General features: G+C 36.1%; 1 protein-coding gene across 8 annotated transcripts in view; it reads right to left on the reverse strand.

Annotated features, from left to right (window-relative positions):
• Positions 1-546: 546 nt before the first annotated feature.
• The window catches only part of Mef2 (myocyte enhancer factor 2), a 43,440-nt gene continuing 21,436 nt past the window's right edge, over positions 547-22,550 (reverse strand). For 3 of the 8 annotated variants that reach the window (XM_066399156.1, XM_066399155.1, XM_066399157.1), the window contains 6 exons: positions 11,767-11,921; positions 10,755-10,958; positions 8,355-8,516; positions 7,169-7,579; positions 6,758-7,083; positions 547-5,846 (listed from right to left, as the gene is read on the reverse strand). In XM_066399156.1, the coding sequence (XP_066255253.1) occupies positions 5,618-5,846; positions 6,758-7,083; positions 7,169-7,579; positions 8,355-8,516; positions 10,755-10,958; positions 11,767-11,820 (1,386 nt within the window). In that variant the 5' untranslated portion in view covers positions 11,821-11,921 and the 3' untranslated portion in view covers positions 547-5,617. Of the gene's footprint in view, positions 5,847-6,757; positions 7,084-7,168; positions 7,580-8,345; positions 8,517-10,754; positions 10,959-11,766; positions 11,922-17,282; positions 17,513-22,550 lie in introns of those variants that run through there. The other 5 variants (XM_066399159.1, XM_066399158.1, XM_066399161.1 and 2 more) reach the window with 5 other exon arrangements.

Here is a 22,550-nt window from a genome sequence, read left to right on the forward strand (position 1 = left end):
TCCTGTCCATTAAATAAGGGAGTTCGTGAATACGAATTCTCCATGTCGATGGATGGTCAGAGTGGCGAATATTTGTGGCCACCACAAAGTCCCGACTTAAATCCATCAGATTTATTTTTTGTGATTTTTTGAATTTCACCGCATCTGAAAACGTTCCATCGTATACAATATTTAACTCTCTTTGGCATGCTTATTATAAAAGTTTATGAAGGAGTAAGAACTTTGGTAATTTAAGCATATGTATCGCATCTATAACAGAGATGTGCATTGGTACAAATATGGTGAACGTGCTAAGCCAACTTAAAGGATAATTTATTTGAAGCTGACACATTTCCAGTTTCGATTCCGTCAATTACTTATTGATGAAGCTTGAGTATTTTAATTTTCAAGAAGTTGGCGACCGCAGTGCCTAACTAAAACCGTTCTCACGAAATTGCACCTCTGAAGAAAATTTGAATAATCCATGTGATCGAGAGTTTGCATTCAGAGTTTCATGGCTGTTACAGCCCGGAGGATGTAGTAAAAGGACAGAATTAAAAAGAAGCATGTAACAAACAGTTTTATTTGGTTTAAATTCAATACAAGTAGATAAATAAAGGTCAGATTAATATTGCACATGACTGAAAACACCTTACGTCAAATGGATGTAACAGAAAACATCTTCAGGGGAACATCATTTTATCAGTTAGACAAATAAAATATACAATACAGCTAACGTTAAATGGCATTGTACAACAATTTATTTGTGAGTATACTATTTACAAGTATAGCTACTATGTAGTTCCTTCATTTTAAAAAAGGCAAAATTAACACATTTATGCTTAAAATACCAAAAAACTAAATAAAATATTTACTTCATACAGTTTACAGCGATATTCGCATATCGCCAAAGTGTACACTAATTAAAACACTGATGATATACGTCATAAAAGTAACTGAAGGGACTCTATAACTCTGAAGACACTTTGCAGACACCTTCAACGACCTCTTAATAAAAAATGAATACATATTAACGCCTTAAATAATCGCATAAACCAAGTAGAATTTAATACCACAGTATTGAAAAGCTCATTGGAGATGTCGCCAAGGCGCTGGTGGAAGCCATATGCAGGGACACTGGGAATTGGAAATTCCAAAAATCATATAATTATTCCATTTGAGGGAACAAAATAAAAGAAATCACAGCTGCAGTGCTACTGAAGAGTAGACAGAAAAATCAAAATAAAAGTTTCATTCTTCATCAATCAAGATGCGGCGTCCGCACATACTACGGAGCTGTGATAACATTTACCTTGTTTGAATCATAAAGAAGGCACAAAGCATCGGCAGAAAAAGCTGCAGCGAAAAGGATTAGTAAACGGCAAAATACCCTGTGAGTGCCCAAAAAGATGAATAAAATATATCTTGAAGGCATTAAAAATGATACGCGACATATTTACGTTAAGACATCGAAGGTGTATTACACATACAGATACGTACATACTGTCGAGGCACTGTGAGTAAGGCAATTCTACAATTAATTCAGTGGAGAAAGGGTAATCCACGCACCAAGGCGGGCAGGTACACACTGTGCATATCCTTGGCGCCTGACGCTTCCTGGTTATACGAATTTTGTGGGTTTAAAAATTATCCAAAACTAGACCCTTATCTTAAAAGTTCTTTCACTTGCAGGCCACCCCACCAAGCCTTTTCAGTACCCTGATTTACTGAAGTTCGGCATTGTGCGGATCATGAACTTCTGTATAACCAGGAACGAACATTACAAGGGCGCTCGTTAGTTTTTTTAAAAACTATGTGCAAGTTAGGTGCACACAACAGTAGATAAAATATATATATATCGTACAATTTCTAATTTATATAAATCTTCTCTGAAGTGTCATTGCAGAATAGACGTTTCAATCGATCTAACTCTGAAATCACAAACAAATCGAAAAGGCTATAACAATGAACACCCTAGGTTCCTTAGGAAGCAGTACTTTACGAGCGTTGAAGGGACTTTCTTCAGAACCTGGTCCCAGTACTATAACAGCCAGTGGACAGAGTACATTCGTAGGGTAGGGAGAGCACCAATGTTGCACCAGGACCAGGACACACATTTGCCAGAATGAAGCTTCCTAATTGTTATTTTTATTAGAAATATGCGTAGGATTCTTTGGTCTTAAGTAAAGCTCTACTTTGTTCCTCTTCGAGGGTTTGACTAAGTAGTATACGTTTCGATACAACATTCAAATATGGTATAAAATAATTTGTGTATATATGCCTAAAAAGTAATTGTTTATACTTAGGAGTAGACAGCTATCCAAAATACTAGCAATGCTGAAAAATATCTTTAGGTATTTCATAAAATTCCTGATGCATAGGGATAATTCAGTCGTTATAGTGATTGTATGAATATTTCTTTACAGTTTTCGAAGTTGGGGAATTCCTAATTTTAGTCTAATAATGGGAAGAACAATTTATTCTTATTAATATAACTAGTACCGCTAACCAACGTATAAAAATGCAAATTTGGAGCCATAAATACTCGAGAAAACAAGTTTTTTAACTTAATATTTTACTTTAATTTCAGAATTTATGGCATAGTTTCAAGATCTCTTTGTAATTTTGAGAATCTCGAAAATGGCGATTGTGAAAATTAAAGTATGTAGATTAAGCCAAAACAGATTTTTTTCCTATTTATTCTTCAGGATTAGAGGCGCTTTAGTTGTCCTTTCATTTTAGTCGAATATTGTTGGTTAACTGAGCTGTTCATGTAAATTTAGTTTGTGAGACACTCGCTCTCAATGGTTTTAAGTAATTTTTCCAACACAGCATGAAGAATTGTTTTTTGGTGTGATTCAAAGACGACAACTGGAACCTTTTCTTGAGTTGCGCCAACCAAGAAAACTCGGATAATTTGCGATAATATTTCTGCTTGGAACAGCAATTTTACTATTTTCAAATAGGGAAAGGGTATTTTAAGCCATTCTGGGATGGTGAACGGCACACACTGAAGTGTCCTTCGCTGTTCGTGGGAGAATAAGAATTTTTACATTCAACAGTACAATCCTAACTGTCTTTTATGATCCAAAGTAATTTCAAGCAAAATTCCAGCAAATGCCTTAAAAATATACAACGCAAAATGTGTCCTGGCATCAAAGCGACAACAACAAAGGGATGATACCTTACATCAAGTGACGTGAATAAGAAGGGGTGTAAACGTCCGGCACCTACGTAATTTTGGTACGTTAAACAGTGTGGCATACTCGCTAATAACAAGTGTACATTTTAAACAATAATCGTCTAATCTAAAACATTTATAAAAAGATACTAATAATTACAAGACAGTAATGGCACTCTCTTACGTCCCACGTATCTCCCCTAATAAAATATATTAACACCTGCCTAAATTCTCTAAAAACGCTCAACCGGATACATGTTTTGTTTTAGTTACTGATTGCACGTCCACGTTAGTTCGGGTGAGTTCAGATAACAATGGTCAGGGAAGCATTGGTGGACTATTTACAGATACCGTCAACTAACCATATAACTAAACGAACACTCAAAGTTGTTTTTTATGCTGGGATTTAGTTTGTCACTGTACTACAATAATAGCTCCGAGTAATAAAATTGGACAGAGAAAGATGGCAAAACGGATCGAAAAACCGCGACTCAAGTCTCAGTATGAATTAATCTGTCTAGAATGTTTTCGAATTCAGCTGCACACTTGACATAAATTAATCTGCAATTGTGACAATCACAGAAAAACCCATCCCGAAAATACAGCTTCAATTATTCAGGTTTGAATTTACCAAAGCCAATTGGTAATACCAGTTGAAATTAACGGTGACTCTTCTCTGCAATTTCCCAAATATCTCTCAAATGACGTTGGGTACTGGATAAAACGACGAATTCCAGACCTTTTGGATTTACATTTCTTTGCGAGTCTATTGAAAATAATCCGTAATTTTTCAATAGAAATATTTTCAATTTCCTAGAACATCTCTAGAAAGATAAACCTCAAATTCTTCCTCAAAACATCGATATCATCAAAATCTTTTAGATGTGTGCCCGCAGTTTTGCTTTCCGAAAGCAAAACATCAAGACATTTTGATATTAATTTAGGAATTTCATCTCGAATTTAATGCACGTCTGCTTGTAAAAAAACAACTGAAAAGAATTTCTGGAATGCTGAGTTTCCTTGAAACTACAAGTCTTGCAACATAGGCGGAAAAACCATAAATTTTAAACTTTTTTAATAAATTAATTTCGTTTTTTTTTTATGTGAAATGCTTCCTTTCCTTGTGTACTTTTACAATTTTAAGAGGTAGAAAATAAATGTGATTGTTTTCGACATAAATCCCTTCAAATTGTGCCTTCAATCGTGTTCACTTAGTTATAACCACTTTCCTATTAAGTCTTTAGTACGTAGTTTCCTAGTAAAGAAATACAAAAATAACAACTTACAACCTTTCTTCCAAGCCTAAATCTGTAATAATCGCCCAATGCTCATTCCAGATTGCAAATGCGAAGCAGCCGCAAATTTTTTATATACAGCGTCCATTTGACATTATTTCTTCAATGCCATTTACAAGTAAAAATTGACCGTACAAAGTCACATCTCAGCATTTGATAAAGAATCAAGTGACTCAAAATTAAACCGGAAAACATTTAATAAAGACTAGAAATTCCAGACGTGAATGTGAATTTCAAAAAGGAGAGCAATTCTTGTTCTCATCTGATTATGAGCAGCAACTCTGTACATACGCGATTAAATGTACTAACGCGTTTGTCATCCAGTTGACATAGCACGTTTAACACAGCGAGATTGAGGTACTTAAGATTAATACTCGGACCTTAGACAAAGGCGAGCAAGGTACGCTGTATAATTTGAAGTCCTAATAGTGTTAACGGATATAAAAACTTGAAAGAGCAATTATCAAGTTCAATATAAAATATCAAGAGAGAAACAACAAATTTTATGCGATCATTACCCTATAATACGCATAAATAAAAACTATACAAAACGTATTGTATATGAAGATATGCTTTCGGCACAGAGGCGCTGTCAACACCCAGCGACTGCGCACAACGACTTCTAGATAATTATTCATACTCCTGAGTGAACCACATCCACGCACATACAAACACGCCTTTTTCTCTATTACTCGCTCTTTGTAATATACGTTTAACTTTGTAATGACTAAGTTTTCAACTTTCCACTTGTTTTAAAAATAATGTCTAAAGACTCGAAGTTTATCACATGGGATGACAAATTGGCAATTGATGTCGTAGTTTTGGTTAGGAATTGATCAACTGCGCAAGCCTATTTGGAACCAGTAATCACCAACCTGCAACTATCCCAATAAAATCTCCACTTCGCGTGGCGTAACACAAATAAGGAACCAATTCGGGATACACAAGACAAAAAAAAATCAAGGACCTTCCTATATAAAACTTAATAAAAACATTATTCTAGAAAAGTATTTAAAAAGGTGCCGAAAGAGAGCTCCGCATGAACCATCGTCAATTCCTAACCTAAACCAGGGGGGCAATTCAAATTAGTCCGCGTCTAAGCTGTTCACTTCCACGTGTTATCACTATGGCACTGGGTGGTACCTCGCGGGTACCACGTGACCTATGACGGCCAATCGGACAGTCGCGCCCTCTTGTGCAACTGAACGGCGGAGGCGTCATAATCGGGTTGCGACGACGGTCCAGGTGGCGGCGTCGGAGAAGGCAGATTTGTAGGGGTGACGCTTCCGGGAGAAGGAGTTACGTGACCCGCCGAACTTGGTCTCGGATGATGACCGGTATGCGTCAAATTCAATGTCTGCACATGTGGTTGCGAGTGGTGGACGGCAGTACTAAAAAAAGCAGAAAAGGGACTGTATTTGCATAGGTCACGCGTCACTCGATATATAAAATACATATTTTGCATTGGCAACGATTTGATAAAACATGTTTCGATTAATTCCTAAGCAAATACAGAAGGCGATGAAATTCGTTTGTGCAAATTTTAATTAAATTCCTCTTTCTGGAAAACTACGAGTTTTATTCAGAAATTGTTTTTACAATTGCTATTGCTTCTTTTAAAACCCCCCCAAAAAAAGAAAAGTTCGATTTGAACTACGCTACAGGAAAAATATGCAATGTTTTCTTTACTACACTGTATTTTAGAATTACTGGATTTAAAAATCAAAACAAATCGTGTTACCTTTAGAATTAACAATTTGAGAGTTTTTTTTAACTATTATAAAAGGGGACATATCGAGTTTTGTACGAAAACTCCTTAAATGTATCACAGCTTTTGATAATAACCAATAAAACATTTCAATTGCACAAAAATTTGCATTGGATTGGGTTGCGACCTGCAGTATTTTATCGACAGGAAAATACTAATCTCATAGTCGCCTGGCAGATAGTAGAACTTGATTCTTTAGGTGACCTTCTTTGTCAGGTTATCAGAAACTTTTGGTTTTATTACTCTTCTGCGTAACAGAGAGTAGTTTCAACTGGAAATTGCTGGACATTCACACAGGACGTGCGGCATTGTTGGTGCACCTGTCGATATTTTCCCTATGGGCTCAAAATTGTGTGTTTTTCGAGCGCAAAAATGGGTTTCATCAAGTAGTAATGCGACATTCAATGTTTCAATTTCAGGATATTGAGAACAGAATATTTCGGAAGTGTACGCAACAAGACCATTCTTGGGTGCAAATTATTTTAAAAAATCTAACTACCTTCTCAACTTTAAACTAACTAAATAAAATCTTACCTAGACAGATGCGGGTGATGGTCTCTAGGTGGCGAAATGGGTTCACTCTTAATCTTTATGGGCAGCGGTGATCCCGCTGTAGGAGGTGGAGTGCTGCTGGACACCGCCAGGTGAGGCAAACATCCGCTATTTGAGTTACTCGCACCGCTGTGTGCTAATGAAGGCACCATCTGGTGACCACTCCAAGCCATCGAAGTAAGCGTCATGTCTGAACCAATGCTGAAGTCCTGTGCCCCGAATGAACTTAAAGATCCCTGATATGCGCTCAAGCCGGGAGTTTGCAACGACACTACGGGTGTGTTTAACGAGGATTGCGATCGATTGTGCTATAACGAAACACTGAAATTAGTCTACATTTCTTACGACATTTGAATGGGAGTTAGTTTCATCCATATCGACAAAAATACCTACTTCTGCATAGGAAACTTCGTCCGTTGTGATGCTAGATCCTAGTGGTGTGGGTATTACAACCCGAAGATTAGATCTTGGGCCTGGCGAAAGCTGTTTTGAATGTTTGGATGAACTCATTCCCGGTCCCGGACTAGGCCCCGGTGAAGGAGAACCTCCAATGGGCGACGAAGAATTTGGATATCTATAACAGATGAATTGTAACCCCATTTTAAGGGTTTTGTCTATCAAGTACCCGTTGCTCATTTCCAACATTCCTCCACTGGGATAAACCGAATCCGTCTCTGAAGAGGACGGTCTCGGGCTTATGCTGGTATGCGCCATCTGGGGACTAGACTGAAGGAGACCAGAATCGCTGTAGCTTATGTTTACTGGAACTGATACAGGCTGCGAATAATTTGAACCCATGTTAACCTAAAACGAACCAATTAAGGTTTTACCGAGAAATTTCAGCTTTCCAAACTCTATGATGAAATGGATGATCATCGTTTACTAAACCGTGGACAAATTGCTGCGCAACACTTGATTTTTTCGAGCGAAGTTACGTTGATTTTGAGCAAAACTACATCATTTTTTTGGTCACTTCCATATTATTTCGCTCGGATTTACAGTACTTTAGGAACCCTTGAAATTTGTGACGAGAATAGAGCTACACGAATTTGCCTCGATAGAAAAGATTCCATTAATCCATTTTAGAATTTTGCTGCCGCAATTTTGGTAAAAAACGGGGTGTTGCGAAGCAATTTATTAAGGCACCTTTAAGTTAATATTAATAAACTTTGCTTTAGACATTTAATTTAGTGTACCAGACATATAAAAAACAGCACAACGTTAAGCCCTTTACATAACGATGAAAAACAAACATTCTACAGTATTCAAAGGAATTAATTTTAGATTTTTACGAATATGGGCGCCTTAAAAAGACAGAAAACTGTGGTTTTAGGAATATAATATTTGGTTTAAAAACTTGCGGAATGTCTAAACGAAGGATCGCGAAACGTGCACAAAAACCGTAAAGGATAAAAAAGCAACGCACTAATGTCTCGTACCTAGAGAATTTACAAAAAAACTTATTACTTTATGTAATATGCAAACGCATTAAGGTATGGTCACGTACGACCCACAGAAAGTGATGATCTTAACATGAAATAAGTAATAAATAATAAAAAAGAATACTAACTGGACTAACCCTTTGCCCATTAATTGACTGGTTTCTCTGCAGCATCATCTGGAAATCTTCATCAATTTTACTGTACTTGGCCTCAGTTCTAGGCGTGAGTTGGTATTCCGTTTCAGGCTCCGGGCTTTCGGGACTCATTACTCCGTTCTTATGCTCTTTCTTATTGAGTGCCTGCAAGTGTCAGTGGACCAGCTCATGGGGAAATGCTCTCGCGTTATAACGCGTTTTTGATCATTACAAAGGTGGTGGATTCTCTTTTGAAATAAACATGCATAATAAAAACATTATTGAACCTCTTATCAAATTAAATGACAATAAAAATAACCGAATCCATGCACCGAGCTTACAATAACCATAAAACGTTCCGACACAACACAAACAATATTTGTGAAAATAACTTTTTTAATGCTGGGTATTTCATGACATGTCAATAAGGGGGTTGAGTGCTGAACTTGAAGCCAAATAATAATGCTTGAATTAAGGAGATCCGACCAAAAATCAAAACTTCGGCGGCGTTATTTCTGAAATGTGGCCTTAACCCCAAGTTTAGGTCTCGACTTTCAATTTGTTTTACTTTATTCCCTGCGTCAAATCCTTATTAAATGAAATAAAACAGCATGCAAAAAGTCGCATAAATTTTTCTTCTGGGGGTAGCTATAAAATACGCTGAAACGCCGCTGTGATATCGTTTAACACCACGAGGTCTTTTCATGGATGTTCTCATAAGAAAGTCACCTGCTGAAATCCTGAAGCAATTACTAAGCAGTTCATTAGGAGAGGCGCGAAGGATCGGGAGAGAAAAGCACAATACCCAGTACAACATCTTAAGAAAAGGTTGTTTGGAAAACTTTCCGATGGATCTTCGAGCACATCTGACGGCCCTGATGAGAATCTTAATGCAGGTAGCACCGAGATTGATCCGGATAAATATAATATCACCCGAGAGAGGTGTTTGCAAAATTTAAAGCTAAAGGACAACGTTCTGCGTCACATTTTTGAAATTGCAAAAAATCGTTCGTAAACGTTTTACTTCTTCCAATTTCGGAGATTTGTATAATTGTTAGCTGTAATAAATGAGGAAAAATATATCAAATTTCAAAATCGCGTATTTACGTCTACTGGAAGTCCGTATAGTTCAATTATTTTCATAGAATTATATTACTCTTCCACAATCTATGATCTTTTATCTAAAAATTTATGCAAGAAAAAGTTATATTCGGCATATTTTTTGTGATTTCTTAGGATTTAGATGAAAAAACCCCAGAAAATACTTGCATTTTTACATCGGCAAGAGCTTTACCATAACAATCAACATCGGTCCCTTTTATGCGGCTACTTGGAAACCTTTTGGAGCGGTTCAGACAGATTATTCTATAGATCGGGTATGATTGTAAATCTCTAAACAATGAAACGACAAAAGGGAGGATTGAGCCAATTTTAGGGCATTTTGCTGTAAGTCAACGTTCTGAGGGTGGGTTCAGGTTAGTCCTTAATCGCCCAAGAACAAAGATACACAGGAGAGAGTAATTTATTTTAGGGAATTATTAAAATTCATGAGGAGGGAAACATGTTAATAACATTGTAATGAAAGAACGCCTCCATTTTGCGGTCTTAAAATAAATACGAGTGAGGGTAAAAGTAACAACAGGGATTCTGGTTCGGCCTGGAACGAAGAACTAACTGCTATAAACTGGAAGTAGGTGCAGGTTTATCTCCATGTGAATCATAAAATGCCCTGTTGCACAGTACTAAATACATAGAGGACTTAACATGCTTAACGAAAAAACATGTTATTGGCTATTAAAATATAAATGTGGAATGTGGATATATGGTTGCTTGAGATCAAGTGCCATTGATTCCCACTGAAAAAAAAGGAATTATCCTAACTCATACTTCTGATAAATATAATCAATAAACATTTGATTCTGGAGTGGAAAACGGATGATAATAACTAAAAACGATCGTATGTTGTACATGACGGTAACGTAGTTAGTCATTTTTATGTGCAACGTTTTATGGTTCGGCTCATATTAAATATAAATTAAACTTTTTGTTATGCACAAACTACATAAATTATATGTTTTTGAATTTCAATACTGAAGCAACAACTCGTGTTAATAACATTAGGCTGGTGCATCTAGGTAAATGTTAATTTTGGCTATGACTATATGACATTTAAAGAGCTTTGTCTTCGAAACAGCGATATACTGGGTTTAACTGGAAATATTTTCAAGTCAAATAACAGAGCGGATACAGTCCAAGGTGTTCCAAAACATTTTAGACATTGATTAATTAAATTGAGCAAGTCAATACATCACTTTTCGGAAGACTTATTTAAATTTCTCAGCTGTGTCAAATCTATTTGCACCTGCCGACTATTATTGCAAGTTGCTGCTGGTTTTGATGTACCTCGATAATATTTTTGTTGGTCAGAGACTCATGTGGCTCGTTGTACTCTGTATACTTCAGCAAAACTTTATCCATATCCGTGCTAGCGTATTGGTACAATTTGTTGCTACTGCTGAAAATTATCAGCGCTATTTCGCAGTCACAAAGGACAGACAGTTCATAGGCTTTCTTCATGACTCCAAATTTTCTCTTGTTGAAAGTCACCTGAAATTGCGAAATAATACGGGGGGTAAATCTCGGTTGGACCACCGTTTAAGTGGGCTCGGGACCATGCTTTCAATCGTATAATCCAACTATGAAAAGGAAAGAGTATAAAGCTAACAAGAAACTCTCTTCTAGACTCCGCGTCGGTAATTGCAACAATACGCGGAACTGCGTAGTACAGCTCTGACCTTTAACCCGACCTACATGCCGGTTAAATTTATTAACTTATCACTGTAGACATCTACTTGCAAAAAAGTCAACATTTTTTTCTATTTAAATATCTATTTTAGTGGATAGTTGATTATTGTTATTAATTAGGAGAGCGCACATTAATGATCGTCGGAAGTTGGTTTAAAGTAGGATACTAAAAAGCTAACTGTAATTTAATTAACTAAGTGCTGACCGTCCGCACGAGGTTGCTGAGTACGAAATAGACACGCCAATTATATTTCAGTGTCCTGGAGAATTCCAAATTCTGGTCCAATTTTGGAAAGATACTACGACTCTAGTTCGTTTCAACACAAACAATTCTGGATGTCACATTTATCCCTTATATTCCATGAATAAAATTAGCAAAATAAAGTTATCTACCTCATAGAAATGCGAGAGTATGTCGACAATTAAATTTTGAAGAACGCGAACGAATTGATAAAACCGAAGAAATCGATAAATGTAGCACTCTCACTTCTTCAACAAGTAACATGCGGGTTATTTTGTATTTTTCAAACAATTTGAAGATTTAGACATTTTCTAGTTGTAGCAACTTTAATAGCAATAAAGTAAAAAAATCAAACGGTTTCTGACTTACCTGTCGGTTTCGTTCATCTGTAATCCTGGATATTTGTATTTTTTTGCGACCCATGGCAGCAATTTTGAACAAATTAAGATGAAATCCGTCACGAAGAAAGTATACACGAGTCTAAAGACTCCCTTCAATCCTCGTTTGTCCTTCTACAGAGCAATCTGGAATAAAACGATAAATTAGAAAACCTTTTTTATTTGCAGTAATGGATTTTTACTTTGAAAGTAAAAATGTCAGATCAAAAGTAGAAACTTATTTTCTCCTAAAAGGCGCGACGAAAAGCGTTTCGATGAAAACGGCACTTAATTTTGACTAGAAAGTTTTGATGTTAAGGGTTTTCATGGTTTTCAAATACCTGGAAATGACAAATTCATTTAACATTCATTTAAAATTTCTTTTATTATATCAAATGTCTCGGAACCATGTGCTATCCATATGTAGGCCCTATTCCGACTGGTAAAATTTTGAATCATTTATATGAAGAATTTGACAGGTCATTAAACCCAAGACCCACGAGACTTGCTATGGGGCACTGTCGCACACACATTTCTGGATCGAAGGACAGAAAAAAACGGTGTAATGGGGGGATATTAAATATCTTTCTCAATAAGAATATAATTCCATAAAAGAAGTTTAATTCCTCTTCTACCTATCAGGCGTCCCAAAAAATGGCACACATGAGTAATAGGTGCTGAAGTTGATAACAAAATTACTTTGACACTGTATGGAATGAACACGATCTACTTTTGTAGAAGGCAAATTTACTTAAATCGTCCCATTTTTTACCCTCTATTCCCAATACTGATTTATGTCATTGTTTCTCGGACGCCCTGTAATAATACTTCACTGTCCCATCTAAAACACACATAATTATACGTATTAACGAAGGTTCAGGAGGTAGTATTAACAAAAATCCTACTACTAAAAGAAATTGCACCATTAATCTTAACCCCTAAAAGGGGTCTACTGGGTATTAAAAAAATGGGGTGCATTAATCCAACGGCGAAAGCAAAGACCAAAAAGACCATTAGAAATATAAGCATGAGGGTAGGGACTAAGAATGAGCAGGAACAATGTGGGACATGGTAAATTGATAAGAAAAGAGGCCACCGGCAAACACACTGACCTGATTTAAAGGTGGTGGTAGAGGGTGGTGGGAATCGATCGCGTAGGGCAAGGCCGGCCGCGTGCCTTCCTACGCAAGGGCGCTGCGCTGCCGCCAACCACTGTTGCCACCCTTAATTGCTTTTTCGATGTCCTTTACAGTGTCGTAACACTAGACAATAGTTCACATATTTATGAGCACAAAAGCAATACTGTGTCCTATTTCTCTTAAGGGAAAGTGTAATATTGAACTTTAATTTTTCTCGGAGAAAGTAATCAATCGCGAAGGCGCTTCATCAATCTTTCATAGAAATTTCTCCCGATATTTGGACAGGATTATAAAATCAATTAAGTACGTCACTTGTAGTATATGCTAATTCACACAGAATTGCTGTATCAGCGCTGCGAAGTTTTCGAAATATCCAACTGAAGAAAATTGAACTAGCGGCATAGCTGCAGGTGGTATTTGTTCCGACCCCGGAAACGAATTGTGTACAAAACATTTACATTTCAACTAATTAAATGATTTTAGCGGATTCTTTGCCAATTAAGAATTGAACAGCGGGACAGGGAATTTCTAATGCTTCAGTATTAAAAATGTGATGACGTGGTAAGCGGATACGAATTTGAGCGGAGCGGGTAGGCAGTCCACTCTTCGAGTGGTCTCATTCAAAATTAAAATTTTGCAATAATGTAGAAGACTGTAAACATTATTTTATCCATAGATAGTTTGTCATAGGTCCTTGTTTAGCTTACTAAACAAAGAAGAAAAGAGTGAGACATATATATACGAACGACAGGCCACTGAGGAGTCGAGAATGACAAAGGGTCAGTGTTCCTAATTGACAGACGTTAGTTCGGGGTAGTTCAGGGTAGCACAGAGCTGGCTTGCTAACCTATTAAAGTTTTAAACGTTTTCGGGGTCTTCTAGACTTCGCACAATCTTATTCGAAAATGTAACTCACTTTATTTGGGACACTCTATATGCGATAATCTATACGTATATTCGGAAAAAAATTGCTGGTGGATTGAAAATCGTAACATTGCACAATTTAAATTTCCACACTTTATTGTTTATCTTGATTCTCTTTCAGTGTTCGAAACACGATTTATTCCCATGCAAACGCCTGTATATTATAGCGTATTTAAAATCTACAAATCAAATAAAACATTTTCCTCATGCAGTTTCCTACAGCTATCTTTATTGATTTTGAAGTAACTTGGGCCCTGAATGATTTAAACATTTAGGAGAACAGTTTTCGCCACGTTTGAGATGCTAAAACTCTACGTTTTCGTTCGAATTTGCCAGTTAGAAAGAGTGATTTAGCTGCCTCTAGCAGTTCCTGTACTCATTTCTCCTAATTCTCGAGTAGTGGAAGGATTAATAAGGACACTTTTTCAATTCAATATTTTTTTAAGAAAGTGTTTGGCATAATTCTCTTAAAGTCTTGAAGACTCTATTCATTTCCATATAACACCAGATATATCGTTGAATATTATGAACTTTCCTATGGTTATCTTTATCGATATTTATATTTTGCCACCCATGAAGGTTAATGTTCCTACCTACAGAAATACCCTTTTCGATGCATGCACGGACACTCTATTTTTGTGAAGTAAAAACCGGCGTTCAATATAATAAAAAATTAAACGGGAAACAGTAAAAAAAGTGGGTTGTTAAATTGCCTAGTCACGGAATAGTAAACAAGGGAAGAAAACCACTCTTAACACACGAGCGTGAAATATTACGCACGAGCCGCACGCGAGAGCACCAATCACGCGAGTGTACTGAAGGACTTTGTAGCGAGTTGTGTGTACACTATTTTCCCATGGCTAAAAGAAGAAATAAAAAAAAAACGAAATTACCCGACTAGCATGAATTTGATAGTTTCTGATAGGTCGCGACCTAGCACGTTATGACTCTACTGCGTAGTTGAAGGATATTTCGTAGCATCCTTCATAGCACACATTTTTGCAGGGGGTGTGGAAAAATTATTTTATTTGCTCACCAATAATTGAGAAGTTATCAGTCAATACATATTTGACAGTTTATTCAATATTTTATGAAAATTGTCAACTTCTACATTAAGGAGCACCCGGTATATATAGTTAGATTTTTGTACTAGCAAATGCTAAATGCCTTGAACAGACATAAATTTGCAACGATGTTTTTAATGCTATCTTTGAGAGACACTTTGTATACCCCCTGCATAATCAAACAGATAAACATTGTCTGTGAATAACACTGCCTTACTCTTAAAAGCCTTTTTGGCACACTCAACTGTTAGGTTATTGCTTACTTATAACGCTGGAGGGAAAATGTCTGTGTCAGAAAATACACGTTTCCGTGCAGATAAGTTCGTGTTGGTCTTTTGCTTAAAAATGTTTAAGCTTAGAGCAAATTTTGTTTCATTCCAAATTAAATTGATTATCAGTGATATAACAAAAAGGCATTTTGCAGGAAACTTCATTAAAATGCTTTCGAAAATTAAAAAGCAAATGAGCAAAATCAAATGTAAGACCGGAAAAGTTCATGGAAATAAAGAGTGTGGGTTGATTTTATTCAATAATATTAAAAAGCCTTGGTTGATGATACTTGTTTATGGTAAGATTCTAACCAACGGTTTATATATTTTGCGATTAAAAATGTAGTTAGATCATTAACGTTATCAGAAGGGTATGTCAACGCTGATATTTTTGAAAATATACATTTTGCAATTCTAAAAATATAAAGAAAACACACATGTTTAGGTCAAAATAATTATCTTTAGTTCACAATTAAAATTATTACTGATGACAATTTTAAATTTTTGCCTTATGTAACACATTCGTCCAATGAGGTGAGTGCCAATTAACAGCGGATTTAGAGATTAGCGCAACGCATTGCAAATGAAACGATAAGGAAAAATGAACATGAAATGGATGGGTTTACGGATCGATTACGGATAATCCACGCAACGCAGCCGAAAAGGAATCGGTTACCTGCCACTTGTGTTATTTAGCTTAACATCATTAGAAGATTATTAGAAGATTTAATTTGGTCTTAAAATTTGAGACGGCGATGAAGACCGCAAAGATCGAAACGCCGTAACGCAACAAACACGCAAAGTATTTTGTGCGCATTCCTTGCGTTGCACTGTTTTGCGTAAATCTTGTTATTGCATGAAGATGGGTTAATTTCTGGTGTAATTTGTACTCACCCAGAAAGGTACATAGGGCGATTATAATGTGGGGTTATTTATAGAAAAACGTGTTTCTTTACACAGAAAAAGGGTCAAAACCAGGTTATTTTTTGTAGCAACCTTTAACTCGGTCTTTAAAATTATTATTTCTTTGCATTCAGTTCTTTGGCGCTTTGCTGATAAATTATTTTATTGCGAACAAGTCTGTTGCACACATCGCGATACCCTTAAATAGTTATTATTGCAAACAACAACCATGATTTGTTGTTTTTTGGCAATCTGCTTCTTTGTGCAAATTTAAGTAAAGTTAAAAAACTAGAAAATAAACAAATAATATCGATCTAATCTTAGAAATTGGTGCATCATAGTAGACTGCATGTAGACACTTATCGAAATTTATCATAAAAATAATAAAACAATCATGCACCAAGCCTCTATTAAAAATAGAAATTTCATACTATTTTTAATATGTCGATAAAACCATTGTATCTAAATATAGTTACAAACAAACAGAATTTGTAACGTTTGTTGATTATTTTTAAAAATAGTCTTAATTGTCACAAATTTAAGCTTTAAACTAAATAAAGAATTACTATTTATTTTAGATCTAGACACGTGGTTTGCAAGGATGCGCTAAACCGATTAATAACTTGATTACATGTAAGGCCAAGAATTAAACTGTAAGTTGATGCTGTAATGGGGATGAAATTAACGTAACAGCAACTAATTGGAAATTGAGATCAAAGGACGGTAGCCAAAATACAAACATTTAAAGAGCAAATATCGCATGTCAACGTTGAAGGGAAAGGGATTTTTTGCAGTTTAGTCTGATAAATAACGAAAACCGTCGCTTTCATTGCTCTGAAAATAGAAACGTAATACCGAAAATAGCCGACGTATTAATCAATATATCAAATATATACTCTTTTTAGCAGTTTTAGGAACGTGGAGCATGTAACACCTACATGTAATCCTATGCACCGCAAGGAAATTCACACTATTTGAGAATAATGGAGAAGCGCAGTTTTTAAGATCATAAGAATTAACTCGGACGATGATCCGATAAACGAGCGAGTACATCAGCATCATCCACATGCAGCGAAATACGTAATATCCAAAATGTTAGTTAAGTGTTAAGTATCATTGTTCGAGACCCGAAATGTAATTTAAATAGTAATAATGTCACTGTTGCGAGCCGCGGGTCAGATTTAATCAGGAAGAACCAGAGAAACTCACCTTTGCGACGACTGTGTAGATGTGTGACATTACTTAAGATAAGAAAACACTCGCGATTTGAAAACTTGGGACGGAATCGGCCCAAGTCCCAACCAGCTGCCGCGGGCGCGTTTCAGACTTTCACCTGTAAAGAGACTGAAAACCGTTCTAAATCCACAGAACACCGCTGAAAACTCGACTGAGATTCAGGAGACGCGCACCACGTTTCATGGCCTCGAATTCCCGTTGACTCCTGCCAAGCTGCCAGATTCAGCGTAGCGCGCCACTGGATCTCATTCCTGATTGGTCGACAGACGTGGGTGACGTTCGTCGCGTCTCCAATGGGAACCGCTATCGTTTTCTGCGTCTCCGAGAAGTCAGCTGAAACATCCCGTCTGGGGTTAAATTCCTGAAGAGATGAACTTTTCAGCTGTGTCCGTACTATCTTTCTTCGATTAACTAAAATGTTTAATGTTTTCCACGTTTTCACGGAAAGTTCCCTCGAATCTAAACGAGGTACCCATGAGGCGTAGGCGTGAACTTCCCAAACTCTGGATAACTGAATCAATTTCGTTTTTTGAATAATTTGTTTTGTGTACACTGCCGAAATGCTCAGCTTACAGTAAACGTTCGTTTATAACGACCCTTAAGGGGCTATAGAAAACGATTTGCTAAAAGCGAAGTTCGCTGTAAACATTAACGGCAATATACATCAGATTTATTACAAACACGTATTATTCACTGATTCGTTTTTTATTAATCTTACACGAAATTACCGATTGTTATAGCTAGTTTCATCCTGTTAAATTCATTTCATTAATGTGTAATTCCACTTTTGCTAATACATCTAGAACATTTTGTAGAGTACTTCGAGTCTCAAGGAAATTACCAACGCCCTCAATATGTTGAAGTGTTTCTGAAGTGCTTGAAACTGATGTTAACTCCAACTAATCACTGGTTCGTCTTTATCTTCGCCGTCCTCCAAGTCATCAATATGAACCGATGACGAAACAGAGGCGACAAAGGCCTTATGATCTAGATATTCGATAGCCATGATACTGCCATCAGCTTGCACAAGTTTAGTGAAGGGATTGTGGGAACACGGAAAATTGTCTGGAATAATTAATAAGCCTGATCCATTTCAGAAAAATATTTATTTCAACGTCCTGAATCCCTCAGGAGTTTGAACGAATTTTTGTTCAGGATTTGTGGACAGTTTCTCACCAGACATTTTCAGAAACCTAATGGCAAATCTGTGTTTAAAATTCTGTAGCGAACCATTGCTGGCAAAAAATAACTCTTTTTCTTTCACTTTCCCGTGCAATGACTTGGCTTGAGCCTTTAAGTGCTCGCTCATTACTTTTATTTTTTTTAGCTATATTTCATTTTGTCTTAAAGTTTCTCTTTGAAGATTATTTACACATTTTAATGCCATTTCCAACATGACTTTTTACTTTTTTTATAACACAAATTGTAGATTTAGCAGGATCTTTTTTGGCAAATAATGTAATAATTGCACCGCCCTTTTCAAGCGTTTTATAATGTGGCCTTTTCCAGAAATGTGGACGTCTTTCGTTTTATATTGATATATTATGTATTGTTCGTAAATAAAAAATATGTACTTGTCTCGCCCGACACAACCAATATCTTTCGGAACTAATCCGAAGTATATTTAGGGGAAGTCCCACCTTACAGTCGGCCAACGCGCAACGCAAAACTCACCTCTCTGTTCACTTCAAACTAAATCAAAGCTGTTCACTCTATAGAACCTGATATGATTTAATTTAAGTGTTCACTCTTGCGAATACTTCATATAATGAAGTGTTTAACGAAGCGCCCACTGTACTTCCGCATAGACCGGTTCTCTAGAAATTTGCGCCCTCGTCCGAAAACATCTTACCAGCGAACTGTCGCATTACAATCGAATTGTCACCGCACTCTTGACAAGATTGAAATCATGAATTTTGACATACGTCGAAAGTTCATGTAAACTTTCCAGATTCTGGATAGCTCAACAAATGTTAAACAACAAGAAATACAAATTGCGGTCTTGCAAAGAAAAATTCGTTCACTAAAAAAAAAAAATCATTTTATGACTCTTACGCACATTCAACGCGGTGAACGTTAATTGAAAAATATACTAGCGAACGAACAAATTTGCTATTGCTAGTAACAGCTCTCGTCTTACAGTTCACAGTATGCGCAGAACGTCCGCTGTTCGCATGGCAAGATTGGGTTCGTACGCTACTAATCGGTCTGATTTAGGTCGATTGTTTACTGATGAACGGCAAACGCTATACACTACCCAATTAAATAGCCCTGGAATTAAATCATTCCATAGAATTATTCATTTTTGAACGCCCTTTTTGAAGCCTTACAACATATGAACAAAACTCATTAGGGTGACGAGATATTCAGTGCGATTTAGACTTACTGTCTACTGCACGTTGTTTTCGCTTGTAACCTCAACAACAAGACAAATCTTCAGCTCATAATTCGTCTGATGGATTGTATGCTGAAGGGACGCTGCCTATTACATCGGTGGTAAGGGTACAGTTCATCAGTTGCCAAACTCCTTAGGGTTCATTTTCATAAGTTGGTACGATTATGTGGTTTTTAAGTCTCCAGATTTAGTCCAATTTAGACTGACTTTCTACGATTTCTCAATTTCTGAGAACTGAGAACCGAAAATTGCTTTTTTACTCTAGAAATTTTGCCATCATCTGAAGATATATCAATCTCGAACGTTGCGTTAAAAGGAACAGAAGCCAATTAGATGGTACAAATAGAAAAAAATGAAATAAACAATTTTTGAGCTCTCGCTCGAAGACTTGCAAAATACAAAGGATCTCATGAGGTTGCGGCCTCATCAATTCCCATGAGATTAATTTTGCATTCGTCAAATTACGCTACCTACCACTTCCGAATATCTAGAAACTTGTGAAATCAAACTCCTCTAATTCGTACATGGGCACATATACATTTATTTGTGGCAGTTGAGAACTGGCTAATTCTGATGAAATTGTGTGAAAACTTTACAGGTAGTCGGAGGAAAAATCGCTCACTATAACCGTCAATTAGCGAACTTACGATTTTCGATGTTCAAAACTTCTGAAATTTTTTGTTCAAACTCAGTTCATCTCTTCTCACTGCAAATACGGGGAATAACTACAGACAAAACTATAAAAGTGCTTCTTTAACGGGATTGAAAAATGGTGATAGTAGATGGCCATTTAGAACGAGTCTGGAACCATTGGGAACAAAGTTCAAAACAAAGTTCTAACAGTTATTACATACATTATTTTTATACATTTTGCTATATTTCTATGAGGGATTATAAAAAGTGATTTTTTCACTCACATTAACAAATTTCACATTTATCAGAAAGTTATTGTTAGCCGCATAAGTAATAATTGTTGTCGTAGCAAGTGATACTTATAGTAAATTCACTTCACGTGTTAACAAGTTCATATATTTAAATTAATTATTAATTATTTGAAAGTCAGAAAAAATTAGAGATATTTAACCTTTGACAGCTTTTAGCGATTTCGTTGCTGAATTTAACTTCCACATTTAAACGTAGTTCTAGCATTGTTTTACCATGCGTGATGTAGAACTTTAAAATTTCGTGTTAAGTACTTGTAGCCATCTTCAGGAGTAAATTTAGAACCATTCTTGTCTTTCGTCTTTTGAGTGTTTCTCATAAAGGAATTTCATTTACGCACCGAGGTTGTGATTGAAATCATCTCCATCTCGTTGGAAACTTCATTACCCTAGTCAATTCTAATTTTTAATTAAGCAATATTTCTCGGAACAATATTAAATTGGAGGAAAGTTTACGAATTAAAAGCAAAGAAGGAAACATTTGTAGGTATTAGGTGGCTTTCAAAAGCTTGAATATCACACAACAGTCTCTTTTTTTTTAATTACGAATTTTCGTATCCTTAAAACATCTTCTAATATTAATTTGAAACCTGGTAGGATCGGTGCAATAACGTCATATGCATTTATCAGGTTACTAATTATTTTCTCAATTGACTAATCGCCTTAATATAAGACTCAGACCTTGGGAGTGCAATTAACAGGAAGGCAGGTATCTATTTTTCGGTAAAATAAATGTATGCTTTTTGTATGTACACATGGACAAACGTGGAATATCAGAAATAAAAGAGCTTGATGATTAATTATAACTATATTTATGACAATTTTTGGCATTCAACTGTCCACTTTCCACAGACAAATTAGCGACAATACACCATTAACAACAAGGAGAAGACATATGGAACAACAAACAAAAATAACAAAATAAAAAACAGAAAAGAAGATCATAGACACACAGAACTAAGGGTGGAAAACTTAACTCTCAGATTGTACTCAGATCACTTTTTACTGTTGTGTCGTCCACTAGGATATTTTTTTGGCTTTTTAAAAAGTGTTTCTTATGCAGTCTAGGAGATGCTAAAAACATAAACCTTTCAATGGTTTTGACCCATATTTTATAAAAATACATTTGAGTCTGTAAGTTTGGGTAAGTAAAAAATGTGTATTTGAACGGGTTTTATTTAATTACCTCCCGGGCCTTGAAACGCTAAGTTCACATAGCCACCAGTGCCTTGAGAAGTAACAGAATTTGGACGCTGGCCAACACATTGTAAGTTTGTGAAATATAAACGAGTGCAACACGACGACGTAGAGTTTTAACATTTTAGGCAGTACTCTCCGTATATTAAAGGCTCGATACTCGGATCTTTTGAAATAAAATGTAAATAACTATTTGTAGTCTTACAAGGGCGCACAGTGCTACTTTTCCTCCCACTGATAAGTGGATGTAGGCAGGGAAGCGAATGGCATCGAAAAGGAAGTAGAAAATTCTCAATTCATGTTTTTTGTCATAAACATTTAGGAATTTAAAATATTTAGAGCGTAAAACCAGCTTATTGCTATTAGATAGTATGATTTAAAAAAAACAACGTCACATTTTTTGTTTCCAGCTGAGATAAGAGATAAGAGAGATAACATTTTTAAGTAATTGCTGTAATATTGCTATGGAAGTCAAGGTAGCGGTGATAATTTTTAAATTAATTCGTCTCAATCAACACACAACATGTATTTCGTTACGAAACGCAATTAAGTCTCCTATTAAATTATGTATGCAGGATTGTAGTTCGAGGGGTCATTAATATCATTATATTTGAATAAAATGTAGTAAAAACTTATTTACTCATGTACAGGAGAAACCGAGATATATTTCTCTCAAACGATTTTTATGTACGTTTTAAAATCTCTTTT

The sequence above is a fragment of the Euwallacea similis genome, chromosome 18 (assembly GCF_039881205.1).
Source record: "Euwallacea similis isolate ESF13 chromosome 18, ESF131.1, whole genome shotgun sequence".
Classification (NCBI taxonomy): Eukaryota; Metazoa; Arthropoda; class Insecta; order Coleoptera; family Curculionidae; genus Euwallacea; species Euwallacea similis.